This window comes from Triturus cristatus, chromosome 10, assembly GCF_964204655.1.
Source record: "Triturus cristatus chromosome 10, aTriCri1.1, whole genome shotgun sequence".
NCBI classification, from domain to species: Eukaryota; Metazoa; Chordata; class Amphibia; order Caudata; family Salamandridae; genus Triturus; species Triturus cristatus.
The window spans coordinates 1,034,679,438-1,034,701,201 of NC_140593.1; the positions used below are offsets into that span (position 1 = coordinate 1,034,679,438).

Here is a 21,764-nt window from a genome sequence, read left to right on the forward strand (position 1 = left end):
TCCCCAGTTAATCTTATAACCCGCCTGTGCGCCGTAGAGTTCACAACTCCTCATAATACTTGGGAGCGTGGTATCCGGTTGCGTCACATACAACAATATATCGTCCGCATATAAGGATATGCGCTCGTCGGACCCTGTCACCCCATCCATCTGAAAGCCTGTTATGTCTGGGTGCGTACGGATCACACAAGCGAGTGGTTCCAGTACCAGGGCAAAGAGCAGGGGGGATAAAGGACAGCCCGGGCGCGTGCCCCTGCCTATAGGAAATTCCCTTGATAACACCCCATTGACTCTGACCCGTTCCACAGGCCCGTCGTATAGGACGGTGATCCAAACGTCTCTAGTACAGACATGAGAAAGGGCCAGTGTACCGTGTCGAATGCCTTCTCGGCATCAAGGGACAAAATGAAATGTGGGTCATCCCTCTAACTCACCACTTCTAGCCAGTTATGCAACCGTCTCAGATTAAGCCTTGTCGACCTTTTGGGCATGAAGCCCGACTGGTCTCTGTGAATAAGACCAGAGACATCCCCTGTGAGCCTGTTTGCTAACACCCTGGCAAGTATTTTGGTCTCTAAGTTAATCAGTGAGATAGGACGATAAGAGCTACAACAGTCTGGGGGTCGGTCTTTCTTAGGGATTACTGATATTGTGGCAGCACTCAAGTCCTGGGGAGGCTCCCCACCTCGTGTGCCTCCAGGTAGAGCTGGAGGAGGTGCGGGCAAAAGAGAGTTGCATGTTGCTTGAAGAATTCCGGGGGGAGTCCTTTCGGCCCAGGAGCCTTCCCAGTTTTTAACTGGCCAAAGGCTGTCATGATTTCCTCTTTCGTAATCTTACTGTCTAGGGATTGTAGGTCCTCTTCCTCTAGTCTAGGGAGCTGTATCTTCTGCAGATAATCCCGTATGTGCGTAGTGTCAGCCACGGCGACTTCTATTATTGTCCCTTTTTTCAAGAAGGGTAATGGTGAAGATCCCAGTTGCTATAGACCAATCTCATCGATCGATACAGCTGTTAAAATCCTGGGACGTGTAATCTACAATTGAATTCAGGAGTGGGCCCAAACAGAATCCATCAGCACGGATTTAGAAGTAGTATTGGGACAATTGAGCAATGTGCCAATTTGAATTTGATAATAGGCAAATGCACTGTTGTAAAGCATGTGCCTTTATACATGGCATTAATGTATTTAAGCACCGCTTTCAACTGTGTTAATCAAACTAAAGTATGGCACATGCTGCTGCTTAAGGGTCTGAATGCCTCCCTTGTCCATTTTCTTACTTATTTCCTTATGGATCTGAGAGCTAGAGTTTGGTTAAATGAAAACGGAAATGTGTCTAGGGACATTAAAATTGGCAGGGGTGTTCAACGAGGGCATGTGCATGCCCCACTCTTGTTTATACTATATAATAATGATTTGCTCCCGGCCCTAGTTCCGATAACTAGCAATGTTCCATCTGTTAAAGAAAATCCCCTACGCACACACTTATATGCGGATGACGCTGTGTTAATGGCACTGACCCCCAAAGCACTGCACCTCTCAGTATCTTCGCTTATTGATTTTATGACCAACCCAGATCTTCAAACCAATTTTACAAAATCACATATTACTTTGTCTATCATTGCTAATCAGTCATCATATGTCGATTTTACATCATTTGTTGAAGGCCATATGAGGAGCACCACCGCACCATATGAATGCCTTTAGGATTACTTATGTAGAGCAAATGGTTATCAGCGTATAGGGAGACCTTATAATCAATTTCCCTGGACCATCTGAAGCCAGCAATGCAGGTATCCTGTCGGAGTAACTGAGCTAGGGGTTCAACTGCCAGAGCAAAGAGCAGGTGTGACTACAGGCACCCTTGTCCCATGCCTCTTCTAAGCACAAATGTGTCGGAGAGGAATCACCTTAGATTTACTGTGAAAGTATAAAAGAGTGATTACAGAAGACACCAAAACATCAGATGAAAGGTGAGTTTATTATCCATGGAGCACCTCACAATCAGTTTCCACCAACTGTCTGTCTTCGAACTCAGAGGCCTGTTCATACTTCAACATTCTAAAAGAATCACAGACCTCAAAGAATCTGAGACACCACACATCTCTCTTAAGAAAACAAAAGACACATTGTCAAAATGCAAAACGAAATAGAACAAATCATTAACTGTATAACAAACGTTTCAGCGGGTATATACATTTAAACTAAGGCTCAAACATGGTCTCAGAGATACCCATATCTTTTCGCCCACCTCGCAGAGAAATGGGTGTTTGGTTTGACATTCACACCAGACTCAGGTGCCTTAGAATCTTTTCCTCCATACCACACCACATCAACCAGGAGTATATGAAGTTTTTCCCAAACAGTTATGGTGTTTGAATTCCAAATTCTTCCTTCAAATGTTTCCAATGCATTCTGGGAGAGTTTAACCAACTCTGAGGGACCTGTATAACTTTGCTCTGATGCTTTTACCTTCATAACATCACCCACCCTGCTATTTTCTAGCAGACTATGCAACACATTCCTTTACTCTCCGCTCTTCATCTTTCACGTCACGCCATCCTTTCCTCCAACTCATCCAGGACTGAACCACCATGCTAATAGGCTGCCTTCCCCTAAACTATTCAAAAATCTATCTACCTTTAAAGTCATGACCTATAATTATGATGCCCAATGCGGCATTTAGTATGGCAGTACTGAAGTGAGATAGGAATGCTTGAGAGAGTGGAGATGGTAAATACACAGAGCCAATTGTAATGGGCCCTGTTATCAGAATGTGCTGTCTAAGTTTGTCTTTCCAAGTGCATTGATCACCAAGGTCAAGATTGAAACTCCTCTGTAGCCCTGTGGAATCCTGCAGGATATGCATTTGAGAAGCTGAATTGCTGAAGGCACTTACAGTCATTCCTGATCAAGTGGGTTTCTTGGAGTAGTAGAATGTCAGTTTCACATTGCTTAGCCTTCTTATCAACAGTCCCCTTCTAATCTTAATAACCATTAACTTTCCATGAGAGACATTATAGAGGCTTTTTAGAGTCATCTATATAGCTGGTAGTGGTCTTGGACTGGTGTAGTGGGATGAGCAATTAAGTAAAATAAGATTTGAAGAAATAATCTATAAACAACATCAAACCCCTCCCCCCACACTCATACTTTGCATGTGAAGCATCTTTTGAAAGGCAAAATGGGACAATGTGTCCCTAATGCTAGGAAGAACTAAGTAAGGCTAACTGGTCTATTCACAAAGGTAATTTACACTTGTGAGTAAATTACTTTTACACTTTTTAAGTAACTTTACTGCTTTTGGCTGTTCATAAAAAGTAAAGTTACTCAAAAGCATAGACTTATATGTCTCCACCCCCTGAAAAAGGGTGTGGAGCCGTATCTTTGAGTGTAGGTTACTACTCCTAAGAAACAAACAGTAGTAAGATCAGCACAACACAAGGCCAACCACTGATACTGCAACACCGTCAATAGAAAATAGGGGAGGAAGTGACTTAAAAGAAAACCCTATAGGAAATAACGGTAAATGAAATTATATTATTTAAAATGGTTTAAAATATTAATAAAAATGATTTAATGTTAAAATAAATCTAAAAATAGTACATACTTATTATTTAATTATTTTATATGCTGGTACCCATTAATTAACAAAATAATGTGACAGTTTTATATTACAATATAGTTAAATTACTTTTGATTAATTCTATAAATCACTTTTAATAATTATTCATACATAATAAAAAAATATTTTATTTTACTTTAGGTGGGAATTTATTTTTTAATTTAAACTTCAGAAAAATTAATATTTAACTTAATATATTTAAATGAATTAAAAAATGTAATTCAAAATTAAGCTAATAGTGCTATAGCATTTTTATGTTGTTCTTCATTAAAAAGTGTGCCATATCCGTAAATAAACATAATTTTTTATATTACTGTCACCCGTGTCCAGGTGCCTTTCTGGTGTTGCAGTGCAGAGTGAAAGCTACATTTTACCTTGTTTATTATAATGTTGAATACACTTTGCCCTATACATTACTGTAGGGAAATCTCGATCCCGACTGTGGAGCCTACCTATGATAAAGTTTAGTAAAAAGCAAAAATGTTTGTTTAGCTCAAAAAAATAGTAAAAATATTTTTATGTCAAATATTAACATAAATTAATTTTATATATTTATTTTAAGTGTTGAAAATAATAAAAACATTCTACAGTAGTATTAACTTAATTTGCTCGAGGTGAGGTTATGCCACTGCAAGGAATGTGACGAGGCTGAACTCTATAGCCCATGGCCATGACACACACAAACTGGTTTGTCATTAACTGAAGGACTGCATGAGTCTCGAATGCTTGCAAGGCCTTCTGGGCGAAGATCTCCTCTGTGCCTATCATATCAATGCTGATTGTGTGAAAAACCTTCAGTTGGTGTGTCTCTTCCCAGCAAAGGGCACGAGAAGGATCTGTGCTGCGAGTCCCCGCTGGCTGCTCAAAGAGGACTAAAGTACCTCTGCTATGGTGAGAAACAGTTCGAGCATTCAGTTATTTTAAAACAGTTCCTATCATCAGGGGTAATCTTCCCCTTGAGCACCTGCCCTGCAACCAACTTAAAAGGGGGCCCTGCTTAGTACTGCAGAGAGACAACCAGCAGAAGAAGGTAAAGCGGCACATGGCCCAAGACAAAGTAGCCCAAGCGCCAGTAAAGTAATTGTGCCTGTATGTGTATTAAAGTACTTTTCTTTATCAAAGTAAAGCACTGAGCTGGACAATCAGTTACTGCACTGCTAGATGTTTTTTGAGTTCTGAGTTTGCACAACCCAACGCTAACTCCCTGAGCATCCTGTGACTGCTCGCCATTGCTACCACTGAGAGTGAAGTTCTGAAGGGATTGTACTTTGCCCTGTTATGAAGACCCATAATAGGGCAGGATATCAGGGGCAAACAACCCAACCTCTGTGAATGGGACCCAGTGCCTCATACTTACTCTGTGGCCCCTTAAATGGGATCTGACATATGTTAATTTTATTTATAAAGTGCTACATTCAAATAAATTTTTGGGCTCCATGAGAGACAGTAAATAGTAAGAGTTCTGAGGTGACAGGAAAAGAACGATATAAGTTAAAAAGGCAAATACTTGCCAATCCCCTGAAGGAGGCAACTTCTGGTTTGGGTGAGCGTTAAAGGCAAGGATTCTAGTATCTAGTGCAGTGGCCAAAAAGGCCAATAGTTTGTCTGGCCTGAGAGTAGGGGGGCAATGGAGTGCAAACCTTGAGACAAAGAAAAACGGTCATTTTGTGTGGACAGACATGCAAAATTGTTATGCCCTTAAACATGACTCTTGTATGAACTGGGAGTCAGGGAAGCAATCTAAGCACTTGGGTAATGTGCACTCTTCTGACAATACCTGCCACTACACAGGCAGAAATGTTTTGGATGAGCTGAAGCCTTAGGAGAAGTTTTTCAGAGGCCGAAAGGTAAACAGAATTTCCATCATCCAGTATTAACTGGATTAATGCATTTGTCACAGTGATATATAAGTTATCCTCCGCGAATGGTAGAATCTATGTTAAGATCCTAGGTTAGGCAAAGCTTATGTGTTCAACTCCTGTGCATCCCAGTTAATCAAAAGAGTAGAAAACAAATCCTGTGGTTTTAAAAGCAGAAGAGATTTGAGGGTCACATATCCACAGGATCAAGACACCACTTCAGATTTGGAGTAACAGAGTAGCCTTTTCATAGAAGTTCAGTAAATAATAATGCAACAACTCTTCAGTAGCGAGGTGAGGTTTATTCACTGTAGAGGTTGCGCAATAGGGGTGTTAAACTTTCTGTCTTCTATACATCTTCTTAGGGAAGCTTCTTGCATGAGCTGTTCCACATGGATACCACCCTGAATCTTTGACACTCATGATGTATATCATTGCTAAAATAATTTAATGTTAAAAGAATCTAAAAAAGTAGCATTTTTATTATTTAATTATTAAATATGCTAGTACCCTAAATTAAATTATCATTAAATTACTGTTGATTGGAGCGCATATCATTGTACGTCGATGATGTCCTACTGTATGCCAGGAAACCCAGGCAAACGATAGATAGGATGCTCCAAATTCTACGCATCTACGGCGATTACCCCGGTTATCGTATTAATTGGGAAGTACTTGCTCTTCCCCCTGGCAGGTGGTACCCCCGACACTTACAAGTAGATATGTGATCCCCATCAAAACCGAAGCCTTCAAATACCTGGGAATTAATATCACCAGGACTTCACTTGATTTTTATCAGAGAAACATCGAACGGCCGCCTGACCCGCTTCAGAACAGACGACAAGCGTTGGGAAAAAACTGTCCCTTACCTTAATGGGTCAAGCGGCCCTATTTAAAATGATAACCTTCCCACGACTTCTTTACACCATACAGAACACCCCTTTCGAGATCCCAAATGCATTCTTTACATGGGTGGAGACTGAGCTGAGAGCTTTAATTTGGCCTACCACGCATAGCTCTGAAGAAATTACTGGAGGGGATTTATGAGGGAGGGTTAGCGGTTCCAAACGTTAGGTTGTACTATTGGGCCTCGCAGTTAGTATGCGTCAATGACTGGGTGTTTGGGGATAGGGCAGACCCGGCATATCGCGTTGACGGAGACAGCATGGAAGAGGGAGGATACCCACATCTCCTATACAATCCAGGGAAAGCCAAAGCTCTGTCGCCGCACACACTTACATTTATAAAGGTCTGGAACGCTTCCCTGAAATACCTAGGGTGGCAAAGGGCTCCAACGGAAATGACACCACTTTTGGAAAGTAAGCAACTTGTGTTGTGTGTAGATTTACATTCCGTATATAGGTTTCCTGATTTATGCCCTTATATAGGTACAATTCATATTGCCCTTATTTAGGCATAGAAAATCCAGCCTTTATTTAGGCATTGTCCATTCTAACCAAATACAAGCATGGTCTCCTACATCCGTCCATCCACGTCACAACGAGTTCTTGGAAAATCGGACTCTTAAGCCTTTAGGAATTTCCCTTGCTTGGATATTGATTTTTCCAAGATCTCATTAAGTATGCATGAACATCTATTCCTTAGGGGTTCATTCATGACGTTCTGATGCCCGACTTTTACGTCAATACAGGCATTCCTAAACACTTTCAAGGTATAAATATACCTGCACTTGCCCTGGCAAACCACGGTTCCGGCACGATCCAGCTCGACTGCCTACTTGCGGTTCGCCTCGGCAAGTTCGAAAGGAAATCGAGTTCCAGCCTGACGCACTGACCAGATGTTGTCATCCTCTTTGCAGAGAATCCAGCTCCAGTGTTTCTGACTCCCCTTGCGGGCTGTTAGATATCGAGTCCCGGAAAAGAGATTCCAACCTCGCACATTCTAAGGTATGGAGCAGACTAGAACTTAGAGAAACTTTTGGCAACTCTTGGCAAAACTAAAACTCTAGCTATAGTTAGCTATACTTTAGAAAACAGCACCTACTTCTTACCTCGTACTACACTTAGGTTAGGTACACTGGGGTAGAACTATTTAGAAGCATCAGATGAGTATTCACGTTTTAGCCTGTGTTATTTATGTATGTATTTTAATTCATATATGTCATAGCTACAAACCATGCTATTGCAGTATTATTTTATCTTACTGCTAACTCTGTACAATTTGTACTTCGCAGCCTGCCTTATGATTGTAGCAGTTCATATCTCTTGCATGAGAAATAAGACTGTTCAATAAACCCTTTTTATTGAAACGCCCGTCTCTCTATTTCTGTGCACCTCTGTAGAAACGAAGCATGCACGATTGACTGCGTGAAACTGTTATTTATTGTTTCCACGGTTCTGAGATTGTTCCGACTCTAAGGGAAACAAAATTGTCATGTTTATGCGGTCATCAGAAACTAATCCCCTCTTGTATATTCGAGAAGTTTCTAGTGACCTCTGAGTTAGCTGGCACACACAAGTAATTAAGTTTAATATACTCGATAGAGACATACTGACCTCAGTCCTATGTCAAATCTATAGTGTATATTATTCCAATGCGCAGAGCCTATCAGGGATATAGGAACTACACTACATGGCGCCCAACGGTTTGGTAAGGCACTAATTTAACGCTAGATACTGAAGTAACTCAGTCGTGCTTTTCTCAGAGACCCCTATTCATAATACTCCATAAGACATCCGGAGTGGGTAGGGATAATCCGCCATAGCTGAGTAGGACAAAAATCCTATGTATTAGCTGTTTCGTTTGTTCAACGTTGAGGATACAGTGTTCCAAAATATTGTGCACCTTATCTTTGTTCCCTTGAAACTTGCTCTGAAATTTTCATTAAACAATGACTGAAAATGGCACGAACAACGATGCTGGTGGAGCTGCGGCTGACAAAGTCACAGCAGCTTTTGATCGTACAGGTTTTCAAGAAACCGACGAGGATGCTATAATCATCCATCCAAATTTAAGTAGAGCCATCACTCTAAAACTTATAAAACATGGCCTAACAACAAGAGGTGGTAGAGCAGTTTTTGTGATAGAGGCACATGAATCTCACCAGACAGAGGTATTCTATTCATGGGTAGTATTCCCAGAATCAAATCCAGTAACACATTTGTTTCTATTCTACAAAGATGATCCACCTGAGGAATATATTCCTTTTGAGGATATTGAAATTCCACTCACATACTAGTTTAAAGGTGCCCTAAAACATTACATTCACATTACCAGGCTCGGTCCACTAGGTAGACCAGGAGCAACATGGCTCGGTTTTAGCCGGCTACACACCTCATCCTGACATTGAAGAAATGTCAGATGTGGATCTACTAGCTCAACTCAAGGAGCTAATCAAAATTTATAGACAATTGGTTCAATATGTCTTGCGGACTTTCACAGTGCAACCACCATTAACAATTCAAAATCCAGCCCCTCATCAGGGGGATACACTAAAACTCACTCCACATGCTTTAGACGCAGTTATGGGTAAAATGCCCACAAAACGTGAACAAATTCCATTCTGGATAGCTCAAAAAATTACTCAAATCGAAGCAGTATTTCCTAATACTAGCCCTTATGAGAAACACAGAATTCTAACAATCTGTTTACCAATGGGGATCACACCACATCTGGAAGACTACACCACTTGGGGCACAGTCTTTGCTGCAATCTACACAAAAACACATGGTGTTCCATCCATGGCGGTAATACCTGATGTCCAGAAACAAATTCAAAACAAATACGGGGCAGAGCCTGCTCTGAATTTAGGTATGAAGTTACTGAAAAATTTCGACCAGGTCTCAACAATAATATTATCTAATATTAAAGGAGAAGCAGCATCAGTGGCAATCTGCCAGAAATGAAAGGAATTTGATGTAACAGAACAACCACAAGAACTAGCCAGAATAATTGAAAAATCCTATGAAGAATTAGGCAGAGACAGTTTGGGGGGGAAACCAGTTAAACCACAATGGTCTGAAAGTCCTGATAAGGTCTTTCCTAAAAACACTCCTACCTCTTCTAAAAAGAAGTGGGAAAATAGCAAACAGCATTCCAAAGAGAAGCTTTCTCAATCCCGAGGTAGGTCTCCTCAAAAGGAGCCCCCTGAAAGGAGGTACAACCTCAGGAATAGGGATAATTTGAGAAAACCTGACACATATCAAGATACTGATACACGTTCCTCACGTACCTTTCAGATATCATCACAGACATCCGAAAGACGAGGACGGTCAGAGAACAAAGAAGAACGCGTGAAGTCCAAAGTCGATCAACACGTTCAGAAAAACAAACAAAAACCTCAATTCTCCAAGAAGAAGGTAGCAGGTCTGAAGATCTGACATGCCGAGGATTCTGAGAACGCAACTCAAGAACGGAGAATGGGCTCAGACAATGTTGGACAGTGCAGCAGAAGTTACAGTAGCTCGCCAGAACCTGAAGGGGCTTCTGGAGACAGTGGACATGAATGAGGACATTCAAGTTGAAACTGCAGACACCAGGGTTACATCTCTGCATAGGTTATATGAAGTAACACTCGGGAATAAAGGAGACATACCAAGAAAAGTGAAAGCACTCTTTGGGGAGCATCTTTCAAGGGGTTATGATATACTTCTAGCAGAACAAGACTGGCCACCAGAATTTGTCAGGGAGTGCCCACATGGCAAATACATCATAATGCCAGCCTTCTCTAACCATATTCCAATACATTTAAAATATACTTATGCCAGGAAATGGGCAGTGGTCCAGGCCCCAGCATTATATAAAAATCATGTAGGATGGGATGAGGACTCACCTCATCACAAAATCCAGTTAAAAAATCAACCAGCTGCACAAAGGCCGTACCCAGTTAAGCAAGAAGCTAAAAAACAGGTCAGGGAGATCTTAGATCAACTTGAATACCAGGGGGTGATTGAAACATGCACCTCATCAATGAAAAATCCTTTGTTTCCCGTTTTCAAACCAGACAATACATATCGTCTAGTTTTGGATTATAGACACCTAAACTCATGTTGTAAAACATTTGCAGTGCAAAATGCACACAGTACAGCATTAATGAATAACATTGTGCGTAAAAAGTACAAAACCACATTAGACATTTCAAATGGTTTCTTTTTGTCAAACTATTGCACCTGAAAGGGGATATTTGACCGCTTTCTCAATAATGGGGACTCAACGTAAATTTTGTCGACTCCCACAGGGGTTCAAGAACAGCCATGGGTTATTGTCAGCAAGAGTAACAGAGTTACTACAAATTTATGATGACGATGCATTGTCATATGTCGATGATATATATCTGACAGACGATGACCTGGACAGACACTTGAACAGGGTGAACACCATTATATTGGGCTTCGCCTCTGAGGGTTACAAATTCAACTTTAAAAAGTCCAGAATTGCCCATCTCAACGTCCTTTTCCTAGAATATGAACTTTCAAGTGAAGGCAAAAGCCTGGCAGACAACTTTTTAGAAAAGTGTGCGCTGCTCCAACCTCCAAAAACGCTGAAGAATTTACAGTTGATTCTAGGTTTCCTGAATTTTAGAAGAACATACATTCTAAACTATGCAGAGAGGGTTAAACCTCTCTACGAATTAATCAAACCTGATTTCGAAGCCACAACTTGGACACAAGAACACACAGAAATTCTGCGTTCACTTCAAACAGACATGTTAGCAACTAAACACTTACAAACACGCGTAAATATACTTAACTTAGTGATCTGAATCATTCCGGGTCAATGCGGATTCACCTACTTAACTTTTAACGAAGGTGAAAAAGTACCCATTGCATACAAATCACACTTGTATACACAAACAGAAATGAAATTCACTTCTACAGAAAAGATTCTGACAGCAGTTCAAACCGCTGTAGCAAAAGAAAGAGCCCTAGCATAGGGGAAACGAATAATGGTTGTGACTCCTGTACCAGCCTTAGAGGCAGTTACTAAAGCTAGCATTCTGAATGCAAAAGCTTTACATCCGAGATGGATACAATGGGTTAATTCTCTTGCTGCAACTGATGTTGAATATGTTTTTGATCCTTATTTGAAAACACAAGCATTCCTGCAATACGAACACAAATGTCCTCTGCCTATTGAAATTCTCCCTCTTGATCAGTACAAATTTATAATTTATACTGACGGATCTGCACAACCCGCTACGGGGAGTAAACAAGCTTACAGTGCAGCTTGCGTGATCGTTAAAGGTAGTATGCGCTATGGCATAATTCAGACCAATGGACACAAAAACGCAATCTCTAGGAGATTGTACAGCTCAGCGAGCTGAACTACAAGCATTCAAGATGGCACTTGAAAACACGGATCGCGAATTCCCCACACTCATAGTGTGCGATTCTTTTTACTGTGTTCAATCTTACAATGAATATTTACAGAATTGGCTTCAAAATGGTTTCAAGGATGCAAAAGGTGGCACAATCAAGCATAAAATGCTTTGGGAGCAAGTAGTTCAGTTGCGAAATGGACTACAAAACACTCATGTGATACACACGCTGAGTCATCAACGTGATGGCGTTCAAGTTGAAGGGAATTCATTGGCTGATGAAGCCGCGAAAGGGGCTGTGCAAACGGCTTCCGTAGCTGCAATCACTCGTTCAAAAACGAAAATAGACAATGAAATAATGCTGGCTGTCAATGCTTCAAGCAAAGGCAGCGGTGCAGCGTTACCTAAAGAATTTCCACTCAAATACTCATATATAATTGATGCTAACAATGTTCCGTTTGCTCGAATCCCTGGAGTGGGGGATAGAGTAATACCAAACATGGAACAAAGAGCAGCTTTGATTTATGAAGCACATCTGGGAGAGGGTCTGACACATCAAGGGATCTCTAAAACTATTTTAGAACTAAAAGAGATGTACTGGTGGCCAGGAATGAATACACTGATTCATATCTTCATCAATAACTGCATAGACTGCAATAGAGATCGCAGTACAGAACACCACCTGATACCTGACTACAACATAGCCAGCCCAGTCCAGACACTATTATTAGACAGCATTAGACTATCTAGGTGCAGGCGTCCTCTTGGACAAATGAAATTGCACAAACACTAAATCAAGGTTCCTATGGATGTGGCCTCAGCGCTTGGCTGACGCTCGACCTGTTATAAAAGATTTGCGAGTCTTTATCGGCACATACGCAATTGGCACACTACATTCTGACCAGGGTCCTGCGTTTAGCTCTCGAGCTTACAAAGAAGCCATGGCCAGTTTGGGCGTAGCATTGCGGTATTCTTCTCCATTCCATCCTGATGGAAATTCTGTTGTGGAAAGAAAAAAACGGGACATAAAGCAGTCTTTAACAGCTAGGGTATTAGGTTCGGGTGATGGGTGAGTCAAACACCTTTATGGGGTCCAACGCCCACTTAATAACTTGCCAAGAATTTCTCTAGGGGGAGTCACTCCGTATGAAGTTCTATTTGGAACTAGAATGTTGGTACCGGACCTTGATATGCAAGGCACAGTGATGGAAAATAAGAAATTTGATATCAAAGATCGTTTGGCTGTTTTACAGGACTTAAATGAACTAAGAACAAAACAAAGCAACGTGCTCCTGAAGCCAACCATCACTGAGGAAAAACCGGCCGTCCCAGCAAGGCCTGTCTGGATCCCAAAGCTTGGTGATCTAGTCAGAGAAAAGATTGGTAATCTAGTCAGAGAAAAGATCGCGGACAAGAAGGAATTTGGGCCGTCTTACAGACAACCAGTACCTGTCCTAGCAATCCACGGATCAAGAACAGTACTTTTGCCGCCCCTTGTTGGTAAAAAGGAGAAAAGACTTGTGTCCATCGACCTGATCAAACCACACTATGTGGCCGATACTAAGCAGTAGGCCAAGTGGACTCCGCCAATGTAGCAGACGCACTCCGCTGGCTACAATCCAAGAGGTTCAAACTGAGAGACTCATCACCTTTGAAGATTCTGCAGTATGAAGTAAAGGACTAAGCAACAAAGCTATGGAACTTGTCCCTTTTGAAACCCAAATAACAGTTCATCCTGATACACCTGTCTACAACGAAGTAACAAGTGATCAACTGGTTCCAGCGATTTCAACAAATCCTGATGCAATTCCAGCCATTGACAGAACTGCCTCTGGCTATTTCATGAACTTTGATACGTTTTCTGAGGATCCAAGCAAACCAGAAACGACGCCAGCAAAAAAAACTTTCAAAGAACAAGCGACAGACTTTTTTCATCTCCTGAAAAAGACTTGTCTGGTTTCACCATGGATTGAACTATGGATTGTTTTGGGAATATTCTTCTTTCTACTTTGGCTAGCTCTGGTATGGACTCTGGGTATGCTGATAAATGGAAGATATATTCAAACGGACACAGCAAGTAAGAGTGAACTTACTTCTCCAGCCACACAAATCATCCCATCGTGAAGCTAGAGAATTGTCAGCAGTGAATATCACAGCCATTCACATCGCAGCCGTTCCTATACATAATGGTATAGTTTGGGACCAAACACAAAATGACATTTTTGGCCTGTCGGAGCTTTTGAAGATTTCACATTTATTTAAGATTTCATTAAGTGACTTTATTGCCTCTAGTACTTTTTCTGATGATTGGGACTTCGAGACTGTTAATAATATGGTGTCTGATCTAGAGATGTCTGCTGTATTCACAAATCATGAATATTTAGAGGGTTCATCAGACTATGAACAAATGTATTGTTATAACCACTATGGTCATCATTTCTAGCATAAATCTGCAACGCCTAGAAATGTATTTATGTATAACCAATGGGAACATTGTCCAACACCTCCAAATGGTAGCTCAAAAACTTTTGCAATGAAGTTTCCATATTTTTCAGGCTACAATTTGTCTAATCTGGAAACGTTTTACTTTAAAAATGTGAACAAGACAGGAACGAAAAATATGTTAAGCAATACGAAACAGGTTTATTCTGCAGCCTTTATTGCCCAACTGTCTAGACAAGGTTTCGACTTTTGGAAAGACAACATTGAGACAAAGACTGTCTGGGATACAAAAGATTGGCAAGTACAGTGGGTAGAAGCTTTATTTAGAGCCTGCATCATCCCTGAGCAAATTATGTTTTTGAATGACTCTGTCCAGCAAACGTCTTGCCTTGGATTAGCCAGGATCAAAGACATGAACACACCGACCATACCTATACCTGCAAGCAATAGCACTACACGGGGGGAGGTCAACGTACATAATATTTTGCATCACAAAAGATCAGATCCAGAATGAAAAAAATGGTTTCTCTGTCCCACAGACACGAATAACTGTCAAGATCGATTCCTGAATAAAACACAGGGTTTCACTATCAATAGGCCAGACCCACGCTATGTTCAAAGACAGCATCCAGGGGTAGTAACAACATACAGTGTAGGGAAACTCTGCCTTGATTGGCTACAGAAAGCTACACTGAAGGATGTTAAACAACACTTAACTTTACTTCAAGAAGGCGCAGACCTTAGGGAATTCTTGCTAGGACCAAGAAAACCACTTCATAAACGTTTCATATATGCCGGTATCTACGTTGCTTATAATGAAGCTTGGAAGGTTACCCAAGCAGAGACTGCAGAACGAATACGAGAAATTGATCGTATTAATTTAGAGAAAACTCTCTCTGTAGTAGACAATGGGTTAACGACTCTGTCGTCCAGAATATATTCATTGGACAGCATTGTGTCTTCTGCCATAGACATGATGGAACAAGACTTGGTCATGTTGCAACATGGTCAGTCTCAGCTACGTTCTATCATGCTGTTAGGCTGGACGCTACAAAACATGCATGCAGGCTATGTGCCTTGGCGTTTAATCAATACTACGTCACTGTTTTCAGAATTTAATCTCACTGATAAACAGATCAGACTGGCACAAAGGAGAGCAGACTACACTATGCTGAGCATTGAAAACTGGAAAAATTACGATTCACGGTGGCAGAAAAACCAGCTACTGAGTGGATCATACATGGTAAAATTACTCTGTCTGTTACAACTTTCCATTTTCAGTATTGCCTAAAACATATACCAGTTGGCAAATATGAAAGGTTGGGTAAAGGATACATCAAGACATCCTGGGAATTACCTTACACACATAGATGTAGGAGTGGGGAACGTGAAGTGTTTCTTAGCAGTGAAAACTCTGAACACACACACTAAGTGGTTCTCTCCTTTGTCAGGGTATTAACTTACACGGGGCCTGTGATGGTACAACTACAAACTTATCCTGTCACCTGCAAGGTTTACCGGCTGCAGTGATTAATCCAATTTTTGGCCAACTTTCTAATGGGAGTTACATTATGTTAAATGATCACAGCTGCTGTGGCATGTTGCCAGGTATTCCATATCTAGTTACGGTTACATCCAGGGTCACTTGCTGTATGCAAGTCTTGTTTCCACAAATAGACACAGTCACACCTTTGTGGCATTCACTGAACATCTCTTCTATACGAATTGATACTCTAAGCAGAATGAAAGGCATTCTTTTACAAAAAAAACAGTGCCACTGTCCTCGACCAGAGAAACCTATGATCTCCAAGTCGCAAGGACTTCTGCGGAGATACATACCCTTTTGTATACAAACTGCCCTGTACATTTCTCAGAAATGTTAGGTCGTATCTTAAACAAGTCTGATACTAGCGGTATTATACATGTATTTAAGAAAGTGTGTGCAGGACTGTTAGCACCTTTTCAAGCAGTCCTTGGAATTTTTCCAAACTTCGTGCACTCTGTGTTTGGCAGACTGCCGCTCCTTTTAGCACTCGTTGCAGAGATCCTATTTTTGCTCCTACTGCTACGATATGGCAAGCCTCATCACCAGCGTCACTCCAGGCACCATAGAGAGCGCTCTATTGGAGATGAAGTGTCGTGATCTCATTGTCCAAATTTTGGGTTTACCTCGTCTACGAGAATTAAATACCACATGGTTTCTGTCATTCAGACCAATCTGGCAAGATTGCATCTTACCTGTTCTACGCTGCCTGCTTTGCCGTGAAGAATGCGTGCTAGACATCTGTCTAACACTCCCATCAGTCATGCCTACGGATATCGATACTCTGCTGGACCCAGTAACGGCCCATGCTCTGTGTTGTCCCCAGCGGCTACCAATTGTGATGACGGCATTCATTGAGATCTCACAGACGCAAATTGCTACTGCTGAGGTATGAGAGGAAACGACAGGCAAGCAGGTAACATCCGATTCGAACATTGCTGATGCAACCAATGCTGAAGGTGATAGTTCACATCTATGTGCAGTTAATCTTCTAAACAAGGTATTCCAACTTTCACCTACAACGGTAGACGAATTTTTGTCAACAGAAATAGAAGATTTCATTTTTTCTCCAGGCCCACACACTGACTTTTGATTCAGGCGCACAGTGTTCTGAAGTGACTCTGAATTTGGCCTTCCTTCTTTTCAAACAAGGGGCTGACTTTAGAACTTTTTCCTATGATTAATTTGTTTTTGTTTTCCAAATTTGTGTTTTTCATTTTTGGCACAGTAATCTGCATATAGTAGAACTATTCATAGAGAACAGAATTCTTTGAAAACTTCCAGGGACATTATGCCACCTTGTCACATCAACAATTGATTTGTGTTGACCTGATATGAAATGGTTTCGGCCCTTTTTTCTTCTGTATTAATGAGCCATTTCATCATATGTATATATTTATGATTCATTCTTGTTGGCATTTTCAATGTACGCATTTGCTTAGAATGAAACATTGCTTTTAATATGTACAGCACCTTATGCATAGCAATGGGTTTGTAATGCATTTTTACGACATATGTTTTTTAGATGTTTTAGCATATTTTTGATTATCAAGCGATATTCTTTTTTAGACATGTTTAGTATGTTTAGGATTTAGTAATGTCGTTCATACAAAACTGGAGTAGGTGTTGTGTGTAGATTTAGATACTGTATATAGTTTTCCTGATTTATGCCCTTATATAGGTACAATTCATATTGCCCTTATTCAGGCATAGAAAATCGAGCCCTTATTTAGGCATTGTCCATGCTAACCAAATACAGGCCTACATGTTATGTTATGTTATAGAGATTTATAGAGCGCTCGATTACCAAAAAGGTGTCCTGGCGCTGTCCACTCCTCCCTAAACCCAGACAGACATCCGTCCATCCACGTCACAACGAGTTCTTGGAAACCCGGACTCATAAGCCTTTAGGAATTTCCCTTGCTTGGATATTGATTTCTCCAAGAACTCATTTAATATGCATGAACATCTATTCCGTAGGGGTTTATTCATGACGTTCCGATGCCCGACTTTTACGTCAATACAGGCATTCCTAAACACCTTCAAGGTATAAATATACCTACACTTACCCTGGCAAACCACGGTTCCTGCACGATCCAACTCGTGCATACTTGCGGTGCGCCACGGCAAGTTCGGAAGGAAATCGAGTTCCAGCCTGACACACTGACCAGACACTGTCATCCTCTTGGCAGAGAATCCAGCTCTAGTGTTTCTGATTCCCCTTGCGGGGTGTTAGATATCGAGTCCCGGAAAAGAGATTCCAACCTCGCACATTCTGAGGTATGGAGCAGACTAGAACTTAGAGAAACTTTTGGCAACTCTTGGCAAAACTAAAACTATAGCTATAGTTAGCTATACTTTAGAAAACTGCACCTTCTTCTTACCTCGTATTACACTTAGGTTAGGCACACTGGGGTAGAACTATTTAGAAGCATCAGATGAGTATTCACATTTTAGCCTGTGTTATTTATGTATGTATTTCAATTAATATATGGCATAGCTACAAACCATGCTATTGCAGTATTATTTTATCTTACTGCTAACTCTGTACATATTGTACCTCGCAGCCTGTCTTACGATTGTAGCTGTTCATATCTCTTGCATGAGAAATAAGACTGTTCAATAAACCCTTTTTATTGAAACGCCCTTCTCTCTATTTCTGTGCACCTCTGTAGAAACGAAGCATGCACGATTGACTGAGTGAAACTGTTATCTATTGTTTCCACGGTTCTGAGATTGTTTCCACTCTAAGGGAAACAAAGTTGTCATGTTTATGCAGTTGTCAGAAACGAATCCCTTCTTTTATATTCGAGAAGTTTCTAGTGACCTCTGAGTTAGCTGGCACACACAAGTAATTAAGTTTAATATACTCGATAGAGACATACTGACCTCAGTCCTATGTCAAATCTATAGTGTATATTATTCCAATGCGCAGAGCCTATCAGGGATATAGGAACTACACTACACTTGAGGGGCACGGCGCCAACAGGGCTTCCACAAATGGAGGTTGCTGGGCTTGGAACGATTGGGGGTTGTGTGGAGAGGTAGAGCCTACGTGACATTCTCAGACTTGCAAAAAGACTACAAACTAAGTCAGGGAGAGTGGTTGAGGTACCTTCACTTGGGACATGCCCTAAAAGCCTATATACAGCAGGGGACGGCCCTGCCGGCGGCGTCTCCATTGGAGGACAGGTTGCTGACAGATCCGCTGACCACTAAAGCCATATCGTGTATATACAGAAAGCTCATCAATAACTCTTCAGAACCCTTGGTGGCATTGAAAGCTCAATGGGAGGAGGACCTAGGGCACATAGATGAGGAAGAATGGAGGGATGTGATACAGGGGCCATGGGAGGTCGCGATCCGTGCTCATTTCCGGCTCATCCAATTAAAAATCCTGCATAGGGTATTTATATTACTCCCGGGAGGCAACACACCTCATGGGATATATAGAAAATAATCAATGTCAGAGGTGATGCGGGCAGGTGGGTTCCTTTTTTCACCTGTTGTGGGGGTGCCCAGTGCTGCAAATGTATTGGAAGAAAGTGGGGGACATCATGACAGAAGTAGTGGGGTCAGAGGTCTTATTAGACCCAAGATGGTTCCTGCTGCTTATTTCAAATGAACAGTCGTGGCCCAGCCGCACGGAAAAATTCTTAAAATTAGCAGCAGTAATTGTAAAAAGGAATATTGCTAAGCACTGCGGGGCGGTGTCCCCACCGAAGGTGTCACAATAGATTGCAGACCTTGATTGGTGTCAACGAGCAGAGCACACGGTATATCTGAGTAGGGGGTGCCCGAAAAAATGGGAGAAAATATGGGAGCCATGGCGTGTATACTAATACATGTAATGGGAATAGGTTGAGGGGTGGGCTGGTCCTGAGGTCGTATGTCTACAAGTATGTTTATTATAAACCTGGAAAACAGAAACATGTAACTTGTACTGTGCTGCAATGTAACCTAAGTGATCTGTTAAATGCTGAGCATGTTAATAAAAAAGATTTAAAAAAAATACTTTTGATTAATTCTATAAATCAATTTTAATGATTAGTAATGCATAATAAGAAAATATTTTACTTTACATTAGGTGGGAATAATTTTTTTAATTTAAACTTAAGAAAAATCACCCCATTTTCCTTTGAAACTCATTACGCATATCATTTCTATAGATTTTTGTGTATTTTTACCTTTCTGATTCCTCTACTTCACCTGGATAGTTTTTACGCTTCAGTATAAAGTGCTCTAATGCACACAGGACATGATTGTACTATATAGAAAGAAATAATAAATATAAATTGATTATTCCACAAGGAGACAGGCAATGTGGCGGACAGGCACCGTGTGCAGTGTAATATGGAAAATTGAGGGCAGCAGAGCGAGCGCCTGTGGTGAGGCCAAATTTGAGCTATTAAAATTCGAGAATGTGTCAAATACACCAATGTTTTATTTCATGCAACAATTTTTGGGGATTTGACTCTCTGCTGTTAGTTTAATGGTGTGGAAGTTGATTATCAATTATTAAATGCAAAACCTTCCCTATAGGATGATCCCCAGAGAACTGATGCGACAATTCGTGGAAGTTTTTATCTAACAGGAGACAGAGCTGTTAAGGACGATGATGGCTACTTCTGGTTTGTTGGAAGATCCGATGATGTCATTATTACCTCTGGGTAAGTCAGCCCCGATTACCTCTAGATGATTAATATCTTAAAACAGCCAATTAAGCAAGATAGATTATATTGGTAACTGATGGCTATTTATTCGAAACACTACTCAGCGGTTATAAAAGTTATTCATTTGTTTTTTTTTAATTCCAAAGGCCCCAGACTTTAGAGTAAAAATGAACTCACGTTTATTGTGCAGCACTGATGTTTTATAAATGCTATTCAGGCGCAGTCTGATGTAAGAGTCAGCCTCTGCTAAGGATATAACTTATTCACACAAATTGAAATAAAAAAATAGATTGGCCTACATTTTGTGTGAACATAGAAAAATGTATTTGGTGTGCTAGGTTAGAGCCCACGCAAGGGATTTCAGTGAGAGCTCTTGTTAGACAATATGACCAAAGGAGGATTTAGTCTGTGCTCACCCAGCCTGATACATATATAAACAAAGACCTCACCATTATTGCATATAACAAAGACCTCACCATTATTGCATATAACAAAGACCTCACCATTATTGCATATTTCAATATTATATATATATATATTCACTTAAAAAACCATAGGTTTCACACATGTTATAGTTAGCTGGACATTTCCCTCGTAAAAAACCAATGAAATTCCCCCGTTATAGTTACTGCAGGCAACTATAACTCACGCGACCGCAATCCTCTGCTGATGACGTCAGATATTACATCACTGTATTTAGACACCTATTTACCCATGTCTTCTTCCATTAATCTTTAGCTATACATATATTACAAATATTTATTTTTCAGAAAGACACATATGTAATCAGTGATGTAATATGTAAAATGTCCAGCTAACTATAACATGTGTGAAACCTATGGTTTTTTAAGTGAATTTGCAAGGTTTTTTAAATGCTAATTCCTAACTATAACGTGTGTGAAACCTATGGTTTTTTAAGTGAATTTGTACGGTTTTTTAAATGCTAAGTTATGTATTTATTAATATATATATTTTTTCAAGGTTTTTCACCGTGCGCGCTCTGTGGGCGCTCGGTGCGCTTCGCGCACCGAGCACCCACGATGCGTTGTCCGTGCCGTGCGCGCACGGTGCGCGCACCCCGCGCATTTAAAAAAAAAATAAAAATTGTTTTCACCCTTGGGGGTCCTTCAGTGACCCCCTGACCAAGGCTAGGGGGTCAGGAACTGTCCACCATGCCCCCTTTTCACGTTCTCCACCTTTGTTTTTCACTGCCACAGGCTGCGAGAGACAAAATAGCGGCCGACACTTCCTGATTTCGACCGATTCGAATGTTTACTGACATCTAACAACCAATCAGAATTGCGCTCGCGCACGTCACCGTGCGCGCACCGTGCGTGCTTATAGATA

The 21,764-nt window shown here is 40.9% G+C and overlaps 1 protein-coding gene across 5 annotated transcripts in view; it reads left to right on the forward strand.

The window, feature by feature from the left end:
- The window catches only part of LOC146796486 (acyl-coenzyme A synthetase ACSM3, mitochondrial-like), a 411,246-nt gene that overhangs the window by 330,173 nt on the left and 59,309 nt on the right, over window positions 1-21,764 (forward strand). For all 5 annotated transcript variants that reach the window (XM_085629088.1, XM_085629091.1, XM_085629092.1 and 2 more), the window contains exon 11: window positions 20,287-20,414. In XM_085629088.1, the coding sequence (XP_085485214.1) occupies window positions 20,287-20,414 (128 nt within the window). The remainder of the gene's footprint in view (window positions 1-20,286; window positions 20,415-21,764) is intronic.